This window comes from Oryctolagus cuniculus, chromosome 3 (genome assembly GCF_964237555.1).
Source record: "Oryctolagus cuniculus chromosome 3, mOryCun1.1, whole genome shotgun sequence".
Lineage (NCBI taxonomy): Eukaryota > Metazoa > Chordata > Mammalia > Lagomorpha > Leporidae > Oryctolagus > Oryctolagus cuniculus.
In genome coordinates this window covers 122,336,968-122,349,172 of record NC_091434.1, presented here as the reverse complement: position 1 = coordinate 122,349,172, position 12,205 = coordinate 122,336,968, and the positions used below count along the sequence as shown (strand labels likewise).

The window sequence follows — 12,205 nt, the reverse complement described above, 5'->3', positions numbered from 1 at the left end:
CACCTCTGGCTGTCTTTGCCATTTGAGGACTGAAGAGATGGAAGACCTCTCTCTCTGTCTGTTACTCTGCATGAAATAAATCCTTTAAAAAAAAAAAAAAAGTTTGCAGGGCCGGCACCATGGCCCAAGTACCTGCACCCCTGCACCCAAATGGTTAATCTCAGGCACCAGCATCCCATATGGGCTCCAGGTTCTAGTAACAGTTGCTCCTCTTCCAGTCCAGCTCTCTGCTGTGGCCCGGGAGGGCAGTGGAGGATGGCCCAAGTGCTTGGGCCCTGCACTCGCATGGGAGACCAGGGGAAGCACCTGGCTCCTGGCTTCGGATCGGCACAGCGCGCCGGCTGCAGCAGCCATTTGGGGAGTGAACCAATGGAAGGAAGACCTTTTTCTCTGTCTCTCTCTCTCACTGTCTAACTCTATCTGTCAAATAAATAAATAAATAATTTAAAAGGCAGAGATATCCTCCATCCACTGGTTCACTTCCTAAATGCTCACAACAGCCAGGGCAGAAGCCAGGAGCCCAAAACTCTATCCAAGTCTCCCACATGGGTGGCAGGGACCCAAGTACTTGAGCCATCACCTGCTGCCTCCCAGGGTGTTCATTAGCAGGATGTTGGAATGGAGAGCAGAGCTAGAATTCAAACCCAAGCACTCCAATATCAGTGTCCCACTCAGTGTATTAACCACTGAGCCAAATGCCAACCTCCACAAGTTTTCCGAAGTACCTTTGTATACATACAGATTTAGAAGTTACCCCTCCTCATTCGTGAGTTCTGCATCCAAAGATTCAACCAATGGCAGATGGAACATATTTTATAAAAATGCATCTGTACGAGTCATGTAAGACCTTTATTCCTTGTCATTATTCCCTAGACAGTACCACTTGACAGCTCCTTACGTGTGTGGCATTCACAATGCGTGGGTAATCTAAGCCATCAGGAGGTGATCTGCATGATGTGAGGGTCTGCAGCTAGGTTAGATCCCAATGGTCTACCATTTCATAAAAGGACATGAATGGGGCCAGTGCTGTGCACAGTGGGTTAAAGCCCCAGCCTGCAGCGCCGGCATCCCATATGGACGCCGGTTCTAGTCCTGGCTGCTCCTCTTCCAATCCAGTTCTCTGCTGTGGCCTGGGAAAACAGTTGGGCCCCTGCACCCACGTGGGAGTCCTGGAAGAGGCTCCTGGCTTCAGAACAGCTCAACTCTGGCCATTACGGTCATTTGCAGAGTGAGACAGTGGAATGGAAGACCTGTCTCTCTCTCTCTGCCTCTACCTCTCTCTGTAACTGTCTTTCAAATAAGTAAAATAATTCGGGGGGAAAAAAGGACATGAACACCCATGGGGTTTGGGATTCACAGGGGGACATGAAATCAAACCCCCACCCCCCAGATCCCCGGCTTGGGCTGTGTATGTACACTAATTAAGCCCTCATGTTTACAAAGAGTGACCACAGCTTGTGACCAGGGGCCCTGGCTGCATGCAAGGAGGTTCTAGTCCCCAAGCTTGGAGCCACCTTCGAGGATCGAGGATCGAGCATCCAGCATCCAGCATCGAGGATCGGAGCAGGGCCATGCCCGGCCGCCCAGCAGAGGCTCTCACTCATGCACACACCCCTACTTACCATTCCCCCAGTCTGTCCCCACCTCCTCACTCCCCCTAGTAAACCACTGCACTCAGAACCCCATCTCAGTACCCACTCTGGGGCACCCCTGCTAAGCCGGGCCGTTCCCCTGTCCCTTTCCTCCCCACCTGGGCTAGCGTCGCCAGCGCCACCAGGCTCCCCTCTTGGGCGAGAGGGTGTCCAGGCACCTCCGAGCTCCTGAGGCCACAGCTGACTCAGCAGGGAGCAGAGTTGCCAGAGCCTGCGGCCACTTCCATTACCTCCCTCCCCGGTGACATCCAGTCACTTGCCTGATTTGAGGAAGGACACAAAAATCAAAGGAGCCACAGACGCAGCCCCGAGGCCCCGGGGGAACTGGGCCAGGGCACGTGGTCTCCTGGGAGACACAGAGGTGCCAGTCAGCCTGTTCCACGCTCAGAATTGCAGCCTGTCGTGAGATAGAAAGGCAACTAATGGCCAACAGTGCTGGGGGAGAGCCTTAGCCCTTAGCTGTGAGAGCTGACCACCCACCCTGCCCTGTGCACAGACGAGGGCTCAGGGAGCTGCAGCGCCCTCAGTTGTCCCCGAGAGGACACCTAAAGCCACAAGGCATTCCTTTCAAAGAGCACCTGCCCATTACTCAGCCAGCGTGCGCCCCGACCTGGTCCCCGAGTCGGGAAATGGCCCAGCCTGGCCCTGAGGCTCCTGCTTTTTAGAAAATCACACAAGCAGGCCACTTGGCACCGTGCTGCTGGCATTTCTCTGCTTTTGCCCCTGGGGTGTCAGCGCAGCCGCATACTCACGCTGAGATGAGCCCGGTGGCTCTGCCCCGCAGGTCTCGGTACTCCTGCCAGGACTCCATGTTGGCTCTCTGGGGCGCGTCCCCCTCCGCCCGCAGCACCTGAGCCACCATGTCGCGGTCTGCAACAGATACTACAAACTGAGGACCAAAGTGAGACTTGAAGATTTTTCCATATTTCCGTGTGTGCTGCTGCTGCAATATCATGGAGAAATCAAAGAAAAAAATACACAGAGATGACACACCTTGCACGTGAACGTTCCCATGTGACAGAGGAACAGAGAACCAGAGAACGGGGGCGGAAGGGGAGCTGGACATAACGCGAACGGGGTCAGGGGAGGATTCGACTCCTGAGATACACTGGCTTTCAGGGGTATTTCCTTACTCTGGAGCAATATGCTTTTTTTTTTTTTTTTTTGACAGGCAGAGTGGACAGTGAGAGAGAGAGAGACAGAGAGAAAGGTCTTCCTTTGCCACTGGTTCACCCTCCAATGGCCGCCGTGGCCAGCGCGCTGCGGCCGGCGCACCGCGCTGATCCGATGGCAGGAGCCAGGTACTTATCCTAGTCTCCCATGGGGTGCAGGGCCCAAGGACTTGGGCCATCCTCCACTGCCCTCCCTGGCCACAGCAGAGAGCTGGCCTGGAAGAGGGGCAACCAGGACAGAATCCAGCACCCTGACTGGGACTAGAACCCGGTGTGCCGGTGCCGCTAGGCGGAGGATTAGCCTAGTGAGCCGCAGCGCTGGCGCAATATGCTTTTACATACCTTCCTGGCGGAAGCAACCAGAGACAAGGGTTTTAAGGGCAGAGGGGAAGTAAGGAGGCAAATAAGAGCCAACACAGGAGAGCCAACTGGGTGGGTTCCTTCCCCTCTACCCGGAGCTCTGCACGAGCAGCGTCCAGCCCGGTCTGCAGAGGAAGCCCTCCGCAGACCAGCTGATGAACCTCATCGGGGAGGGAAAGGAAGAAATAAAGCATTATCCAGTCACACAGGATGTGAATTTGCATACAGCAAATCCAAAAGAACTCCCTGACATACAATGAGATTGAGAAACAACTTCAACGAGTTTGCAGAATAAAAAAAAAAAAATCAATCCATAAAATTCTGTGGTATTGCTATACTCTAGCAAGGAACGATGCAAAAAAATGAAATTAAGAAAAAGCCTGGTTTAAAATAGCATCAAAAATTATAAAATTCTTAAGTTTAAATGTAATAAAAGTGCAAAAGTATACTCTGAAAACAAGAAAACATCATTGAAAGCAACTGAAGACCTCAATAAGTGGCAAGACATCCCATGCTTGTGGGCTAGAAGATTAAATATTTTTTTTGTTTTTTTTGTTTTTTTTGTTTTTTTGACAGGCAGAGTGGACAGTGAGAGAGAGACAGAGAGAAAGGTCTTCCTTTGCCGTTGGTTCACCCTCCAACGGCCGCCACGGCCGGTGCACCGCGCTGATCCGATGGCAGGAGCCAGGTACTTCTCCTGGTCTCCCATGGGATGCAGGGCCCAAGCACTTGGGCCATCCTCCACTGCATTCCCTGGCCACAGCAGAGAGCTGGCCTGGAAGAGGGGCAACCGGGACAGAATCCGGAGCCCCGACCGGGACTAGAACCTGGTGTGCCGGCGCCACAAGGCGGAGGATTAACCTAGTGAGCCGCAGCACCAGCCTAAATATTGTTAAACTGAAAATACTCCCCTAAAGTATCTATAGATTCACCACAATGCTGTCAGAATTCCAGCTGGCTTCTTCATAGAAATTGATAAGCTGAGGACCGGATTGTGGCATAGTAGGCTAAGTCCTGCTAAGACTCCAGCATCCCATATGGGTTCCTATTCATGTCCCAGCTACTCCACTTCCCATTCAGCTCCCTGCTAATGGCCTGGGAAAGCAGTAGAGGATGACCCAAGTGCTTGGGCTCCTCCCACCCAGATGGGAGACCCGGAAGAAACTCCTGGCTCCTGACCTCGGCCTGGCCCAGCCCTGGCTGTTGTGGCCATTTGGGGAGTGAACCAGCAGATGGAACATCACTCTCTGTGTCTCTCTTTCTCTGTAACTCTGCCTTTCAAATAAATAAATAAATCATTTTTTTAAATTGATAGGCTGCTGGGGCTGGCACTGTGGCGCAGCAGGTTAAAGCCCTGGCCTGAAGTGCCAGCATCCCATATGGGCGCTGGTTTGAGACCCAGCTGCTCCTCTTCTGATCCAGCTCTCTGCTGTGGCCTGGGAAAGCAGTAGAAGATGGCCCAAGTCTTTGGGCTCCTGCACCCATGTGAAGGACTCAGAAAAAGCTCCTGGCTCCTGGCTTCGGATAGGTGCAGCTCCAGCCGTTGTAGCCATCTGGGGAGTGAACCAGCAGATGGAAGACCTCTCTCTCTGTCTCTACCTCTTTCTGTAACTCTGTCTTTCAAATAAATAAAATAAAGTCTTTAAAAAAATTGATAGGCTGATCCTAAAATGTATAAGGAAGTGAAAGGATCCCCAATAGCCAAAAAATCTTAAAAAAGAATAAAACTGGTGGACTCAAATGTTCCTGTTTCAAAACTTACTGCAAAGCCACAGTAATCAAGATGGTACAGTATCACTGTAGTCACTGGAATACATCCAAGTTCAGAAATAAACCCAAAAATCTAGGATCAACTGATTTTCAACAAGAACACCAAGACCACCCAAGGTGGAAGAGTGATCTCTTAAAACAAGTGATGCTGAGACAACTGGAAAGTCACAGGTGAAGAACAAAGTGTATCCCTGTCTCACACCATACACAAAAACCACATCAAAGTGGGTCAAAGTCCTAAATGTCAGACCTGAAACTATAAAACTCTTCCAAGAAAGTATGAGGTCGATTTTCTTTTATTTTTTTTAAAGATTTATTTATTTATTTGAATGTCAGAGTTACACAGAGAGAGGAGAGGGAGAGGGAGAGGGAAAGGGAGAGGGAGAGGGAGAGGGAGAGAGAGAGAGAGAGAGAGAGAGAGAGAGAGGTCTTCCATCCTCTGGTTCACACTCCAATTGGCCACAACAGTCGGAGCTGCTGGAAGCCAGGAGCCAGGAGCTTCTTCCGGGTCTCCTACATGGGTGCAGGGCTCAAGGACTCAGGCCATCCTCCACTGCTTTCCCAGGCCATAGATTGGAAGTGGAGCAGCCGGGACTTGATTCGGCGCCCATATGGGATTCCCGCACTTCAAGCCAGGGTGTTAACCCGCTGTGCCACAGCACCGGCCCCAGGGGGTCAATTTTCACAACCTTGGGTTTGACATGGCATCTTAATCTACCATAGCAAAAGCACAGTGACAAAAGAATGGCTAATCGGATGCCATCAAAATCAACAACTTTTATGCGTAAAAGGACACTGCTGAGAAACTGAAGAGAGAAAATATTTGCAAAACACGTATCTGATAAGAGGCTTGCATCTAGAATGTACAAGACAATCCTTGTGATTCAATGGTAGGAAAGCAAGTAAGCCATTTAAGAACAGGACATTTCTCTCTAGAAGATGCACACGTGGGTAATAAGCACATGAAAAGATGCTCAACATCATTACCACCAGGGAAGTGCAAATCAAACACATGAACCAGCAACTTCACACCCACTAGGATGACCATAAGTAGGAGAAAACGTAATAACAGGCGTTGACAAGGATGTGGAATTACCAGAACACATTTGCAGACATTCTAGAAAAGAGTCTGGCATCTCCCCCAAAAAGTTAAATGTCGAATTACTCTCTAACCTAGCAATTCTACTCTCCCATGTGTGTATATCCAATAGCAATGAAAACATCTATCTTACACAAAAACCCTCCACACAGATGTTCCCAGCAGCTTTAGGCACAGAGCCCACAGGTGAACATATTCAAATGTAGATCAACCAACGAAGTGTGGCATATCCATACACTGAATGCTATTCAGCTACAAAAAGAAATGAGGTACATACACAAGCTACAGCATGAATGAACCCTGAAAACATTACAGTCAGTGAAAGAAGGCAGTCACAAGAGGACAATCTATAGAGACAGAAAGTCAGTTAGGGAACTGAAAAGTCTTGGAGGGGGACAAAGAGAGAGAACTAAAAAATACGAAGTAATGCAAATGCCCCAAAACTGATTGATTGTGGTGATGGTTGTACACTTCAAATGAGTACATTTTACATTAGGTGAATTATATCTCAATAAAACTGTAAAAAGAAAAAAAAAACCACAATAAACGTAAATGGACTAAATTCTCCAGTAAAAAGACAAGGTGGTATAAAGGAGCAACTCCAACAGGGCTTAGCATGACTGACAGGGTTAGGCTGGGAGAAAAGCAGCTAAGGCTCTCTTTAGCCCCTGCCAACCTTTCTTATCACTCCAACTCTCAGTCTCAGAAGTGGCAGGCCAGAGAAACTGATGTCTCTCCACTCTTCTGCCCTTGGGTGGAAGCTGCTCACTCTTTCCATGGACCTAGATGAGGTTCACATGTCCCCGGGGTGAAGATGCTCAGACTCAAGTGGAATGCATCAGTGTCCAGGGGTCACTCTGGCCTAACAAATGAGTGACCTCAAAGAGGTCAGGTCTCTGAAGAAGACCACGACAAGGATGCCTGGTCATAGGAACTATTGGAAAACAGGTCACTTTCTAGACAAGTCTAGCTCCTGAATGAATTCACCCAGCACAAGGAGCTGGTGGTAGACATGATACAGAGCTTACAGCACTTTTGAGTGGTAGACCATGGCGCAGTACAGTCAGGCATAGTTCTCAAAGTCTGCTTAGACATGAATTGCACACAATTAATGGAGTTCGAGTACTGGCTCACAATGCGGAAAAACAGAACTTATCTCACATGCAGGACTCACAGCTGTGCCTGGAACATGCAAATAGTTCTAGAAATATCTACTGTTATTATTTATTATTATACCTTCCTAGCCCTAATCCTTTGTGACCCCAGCATAACCCAAGAGATAGATAGAGAACAGCTGTCTCACACACAGACAAGGAAACAGGTCCACAGAGTGATGGACCAGCCCAGACTCCACACATGGCTGCAGAGGAACAACCACAAGCATCCCTGCAGCTCTATCTCACTGACACAGCATCTGGGAAGCCAGATAATGCATACTCTGCCACCAAGACCATGAGCAAGCCACTTGGCCAACATTTTAGGGCTTTACCGTGTGTAAAATGAGAGCTGAATGCAAAAGTCGGAGCTAAAATCCCTTGTTGGGTTAACATTCCATGATTATAGGATAAGTGCAGGTAAACCTGATGTGCCAGGTGAGAGAATACAGACTGAGTGTCCCTAATCTAAAATGCTTGGCACCAGAAGGCTTTCACATTTGGGAATTTTTTTTTAAACTATTTGCATTTTACATAATGAGGTATCTTGAGGAAGAGACTCAAATGTAACATGAGATTCACTTACGTCTCATCTATGCCTTACACAATAGCCTGCAGGTAAATTTGTGCAATATGTTCACTGAGCCTGTGTTTTGACTGGGACCTGTAATATGAGGTCAGGTGTGGAATTTTCCACTTGTGGCAGGCATCATGCTGGTGCCCCCAAATCTCTCCAATTTTTGGATTTTGGGTTTTGGGATTAGGGAAGCTCCATTTGTCATGCCCTTCCCCTTGGTCGTGCCTTGCAGTAACCTGGAGAGCACAGGGAGAGACTGAGTTTTACCAGAACTATGCCCACTGGAGGGCGTCGTTGTACCCAAGAAGTCCAGCTAACACCAGGAGACCACAAAGCGTTGCCAAGGGTCCTCACAGGGCTTGTAGGGAGCTGACAGTCTTCCCAGTGCGATCCGGAGGGTAAAGGACAGGGTGAGTGAGCCCAGTGTTGTGGGGAAGCACCCCGTGAGCCAGCAGCAGGCCCAAGGTCATAGGCGTGGCTGAAGACCTGTCTGAGCAGTAGGCAGGAAGGGTTGGTTCAGGGTGATGGTGAAAGGCAGGTCAGACAGAAAGAAGACACCGGGCTTGGGGGAAGGGACAGCGGCCAGTTTCCCAAAGGGACCTGTGTCCACAGAATAAACCCTGGTTGGACCGTGGAGGGAGAAGACACAGAACATTTAGCTTTTAGATATCAGAGTGTGTGGAGCTCATCCATAAGTATACAGTAAAACATTGCTCCCCTTATTTGAAAGTGATCCCTGTGATACCTTAGGTTAGAAAAGAGGGCTGGGGGGAGGGGGGTGGGGGCTGCGGGCTGGGGAGGAAGGACCAGCTGAGATTTCAGAGGACTGGAAATCACTCCTGGCTGTTTTCTGTTCATCGGGGGTCTGCTTCTCCAGGTTGAGCTGAGGCCCCGGGCACTAACAGGCACATTGACAAGGCTGATGGAAGGGAGGAAGGGGCTTCCACTGATACCCATCTTCAAGGACCAGTAAGCTTTGGGCAAAGCAGAGCGAGTGGGCGCAAAAGGAGGAGGATCTTCCCGGAAAAAGCCAGGGTCTCAGAAAGCAAAGAGAGATTGACGGCCACCCTGCAGCGGACCACGCAGAGGACCACGCTCGGGATCACCGTGAGCCAGCCAGGAAGCGGCGGGGCACTGCCTGGGCTCTGCCCCAGGGCCTGCCTCCAGCCCCGGGACTCCTTCCCGCGCCGGCCCCACCGCCACAGCTTACGGAACCACGGGAGCACCCCCGCCCGCGCCCCCTTCCTTTGCAATCGCAGACCGCAAACAGAAAGGGCTGCAAACGAACGCCACGTGGAGACCGCGCTCACTCCCCGCGGGATCCCGTCCCCGCCGCCGCGTCCGTGGTCTCCCCTCCCCGGGGTTCCCTGCCCCCGACGGCCCGCTCCCGCTCCCCCCACCCCCACGCCCCGGCGCTACCTGGATCTCGTGGATGCGACCGAAGCCGTCCCGGCAGAAGAACTCCACCAGGTTGGCTAGCGTGCGCGGCCCGGGCATGGCGGCCAGGCTGCGGGGCCCCTCGGCCCGGCCCCCGGCGCGCGGCGCCCCGGGCAGCCCGGACCCTTTGTCCTGGGCCCGCGCGAGCCCTGCCCGCCCGGGCGCCGGCCGCAGGCGCGCTCTGAGGATCGGCGTCCGCAGGGCCATGGCCGCGGCGTGCGTGAGCGAGCTGGCTGGGCGCGGGGCTGCCCCCGGGGCTGGCGCGTCCCTCGGCTCTAGCGGGTGGGACTCATGCCGCCTGGGCTCTGATGAAAGGCTGCCTCCTCCCAGCGGGCTGGAGGGAAAGAATCTGAGGAGAGGCCGCTGGAGGAGGCACCGCTTGAGCGTCCTGTGAAACCGCAAAGTCCTGGGTCCTCCCCACTGCCAGCCGCGGCCAAAAAAAAAAAAAAAAAAAAAAAGGCCAGAAAAGTCCACTGCGTTCGGAAGCAAACTGCTGAGAAAGGCAAACGAAGGTTTCTGATTTGAGGAGGTGTCCCCTTGGGGACTGCAAATTGGGCCCCCTGTAGTTCAACGTTCTTGGGGTGGGGGGGAGCAGTACAGTGTTCCCCTTGGAGGGTGTAAAATGACCTCAGTATTGATCACTAGGGCTGCGTGGCTTAGGGAGGCTGCTCGTTTGTTTTTCCCCACCGTTCGGAGCAGGGAGGAAGGGACCCGGCACCGCCCCCCAGCCCCCGCATACGGCCCTGTCCTACTGCCCAGAGCTCAGGCTAAGCCAGCGCGCACATGTGTGGGGAACGAAGGCGAAGGGAGAGCCGGGTGTGCAAACACGGGTGCAGAACCCAGCCCCTGACTGCACCCAGGAGGCAGTCCACGAAGACAGTGTTTGGGCACCGCAACCGCTCTAGTGCGGGAGCCCGGCTTCCACTCCCGCAGCTGACCAACTCCCGCTGAAAACCCAGCACGTTGTTGCAAGGTGGCCTTTCGGTTGCCTGCGCTGGAAGGTTGATTGATTAATTAATTAATTTAAAAAATCTTAAAAACTAGATATCAATAAAGTGTTGAAACCAGGAGCCTGGAACTCCATTCTGATTTTCCACAGGGGTGGCAGGGGCCCAAGCACTTGGGCCATCTGCTGCTACTTTCCCAGGCACATGGCACAGGGAGCTGGATGGGAAGTGGAGCAGCCAGCACTCAGGGGATGCTGGAGTCCCAGGCAGCAACTTAAAAGCCTGTCCCAGCAGTTTGTTTTGGATGGGGAGTTTATACCTTTCCAGCTCTGCTTTGAGTAACTGTGGTGTAAATGCAGCCAAGAAGACTATGTGGTATCATTGTATAGAATCTGATCCATGCGGGCGCAGCAACTCCTGTTTATAAGGAGCTGTAACTGCAAAGGATTCGAGGAGTGTTGCAGCGTGTTAAGGCACCCGCCTAGGATGCCCACCTCCCATGTCCATGTGCTGGAGGGGTCTTGGCTCCAATGATTCCCAGCTTCCTGCTTATGTTCTGGGAAGCTAGAGTACTTGAGCCTCTGTCACTACATAGGAGACCTGGATGAAAATCTGGGCTCCTGGCTTCAGCCTGGCTCAGCCCCTGCTGTAGCAGGCATTTGGGGAATAAACCAGTGGATGGAAGATCGATTCTGCGTGTGTGTGTGAGTGTGACTTTGCCTATCAAATCAATCTCCTTTAAATTATTTTTAAATGATTAAATGTACCTCTGAGGAACTTAACACCGCGAAGAAGAATAAAACAGGAACACAAAGACAAGCTGGATAACTCTTGTCACCAGACTAGTGGGGAATGTGTGGAATCTGGGAAGCCGGAGGTCCCTGGGCGTGGGGCAGGGACTGCAGGGGCGTGGCCTCCACGGCTGGGCTGGCAGGCCCCGCGGGAAGAATGGCCTCCTAGCCTGCTTTCTTTAAAAGCCTCTTTAAAAAAAATTGTGTATGTGTTTGTAAGGCGGAGTTACAGAGAGAGATCTTTCTCTGTTTGTTCACCCAGTAACTTCTCCCCTGGGCCAGGCTGAAGCCAGGAGCTTCCTCTGGGTCTTTCACACACGTAGGTGGAAGGGCACTTGGGCCATCTTCCCGTTGCTTTCCCAGGTTCGTTAACAGAGAGCTGGATCAGAAGAGGATCAGCCAGGACTCCAACCGGTGCTCATATGGGATGCTGGCATGGGCATTGTCACAGGTGTTGGCTTTGCCTGCTAGGCCACAGTGCCAGCCCCTCCCCCGCTTTTTACTTTTTTTTTTTTTTTTAGAGTAGAGAGCTGCTGGTGCTCAGCCACACGGACATCATTAACAGACCACACATGTGGAAGTTCAGTCCACTCCCCCACAGGGAACTGCTAAGTCTATGCATAAAATGGTTGCAAATACAGCTGGCTCTCTAGGAAGGCTAATCAAGAAAAGACTGCAGTAAAGAAAGGAAAAGAGAGGCCAGTGTTGCGGTGCAGTGGATTAAACCGCAGCCTGTGACACTGGCATCCCATATAGGCACCAGTTCGAGTCCTGGCTGCTCCACTTCCAATCCAGCTCCCTGCTAATGACATGGGGAGAGCAGCAGAAGATGGCCCAGGTACCTGGGCCCCTGCACCCACATGGGAGACCCAAGTGGAGCTTCTGCCTCCTGGGTCTTGGCTTCTGGCTTCAGCCTGGCCTGGCCTTGGCTGTTGCAACCATCTGGGGAGTGAACCAGCGGATGGAGGATCTGTCTCTCTCTCTCTAACGCTGACTTTCAAATAAATAAATCTTTTTTTTTTTTTTAAGAGTAAAAGCATACAGTCAACCTCCCCTATCCACAGTGATGTGTTCCAGGACCCCCAGTGGAAGCCTGAGACAGGAGAGAGCACCAAACTCGACATAGGCTGTTTTCCCATCCACATATTGCCAGGATAAAGTTTAGTTTATAGGGGCTACTGTTGTGGTGCAGCTGGTTAAGCCACTGCTTGCAACACCAGAATCCCAAATCTAGTGCTTATCTGAA

General features: G+C 51.7%; 1 protein-coding gene across 2 annotated transcripts in view; it reads right to left on the bottom strand.

Annotated features, from left to right (window-relative positions):
- The window catches only part of CYP27C1 (cytochrome P450 family 27 subfamily C member 1), a 29,276-nt gene extending 18,820 nt beyond the window's left edge, over positions 1-10,456 (bottom strand). The window contains exons 1-2 of one of the 2 annotated variants that reach the window (XM_051848778.2): positions 9,204-10,456; positions 2,405-2,595 (exon numbers count right to left, since the gene is read on the bottom strand). In XM_051848778.2, coding sequence (XP_051704738.1) covers positions 2,405-2,595; positions 9,204-9,428 — 416 coding nt within the window. In that variant the 5' untranslated portion in view covers positions 9,429-10,456. The remainder of the gene's footprint in view (positions 1-2,404; positions 2,596-9,203) is intronic. The other variant, XM_051848779.2, reaches the window with a different exon arrangement.
- Between the last annotated feature and the right edge of the window lie 1,749 nt (positions 10,457-12,205).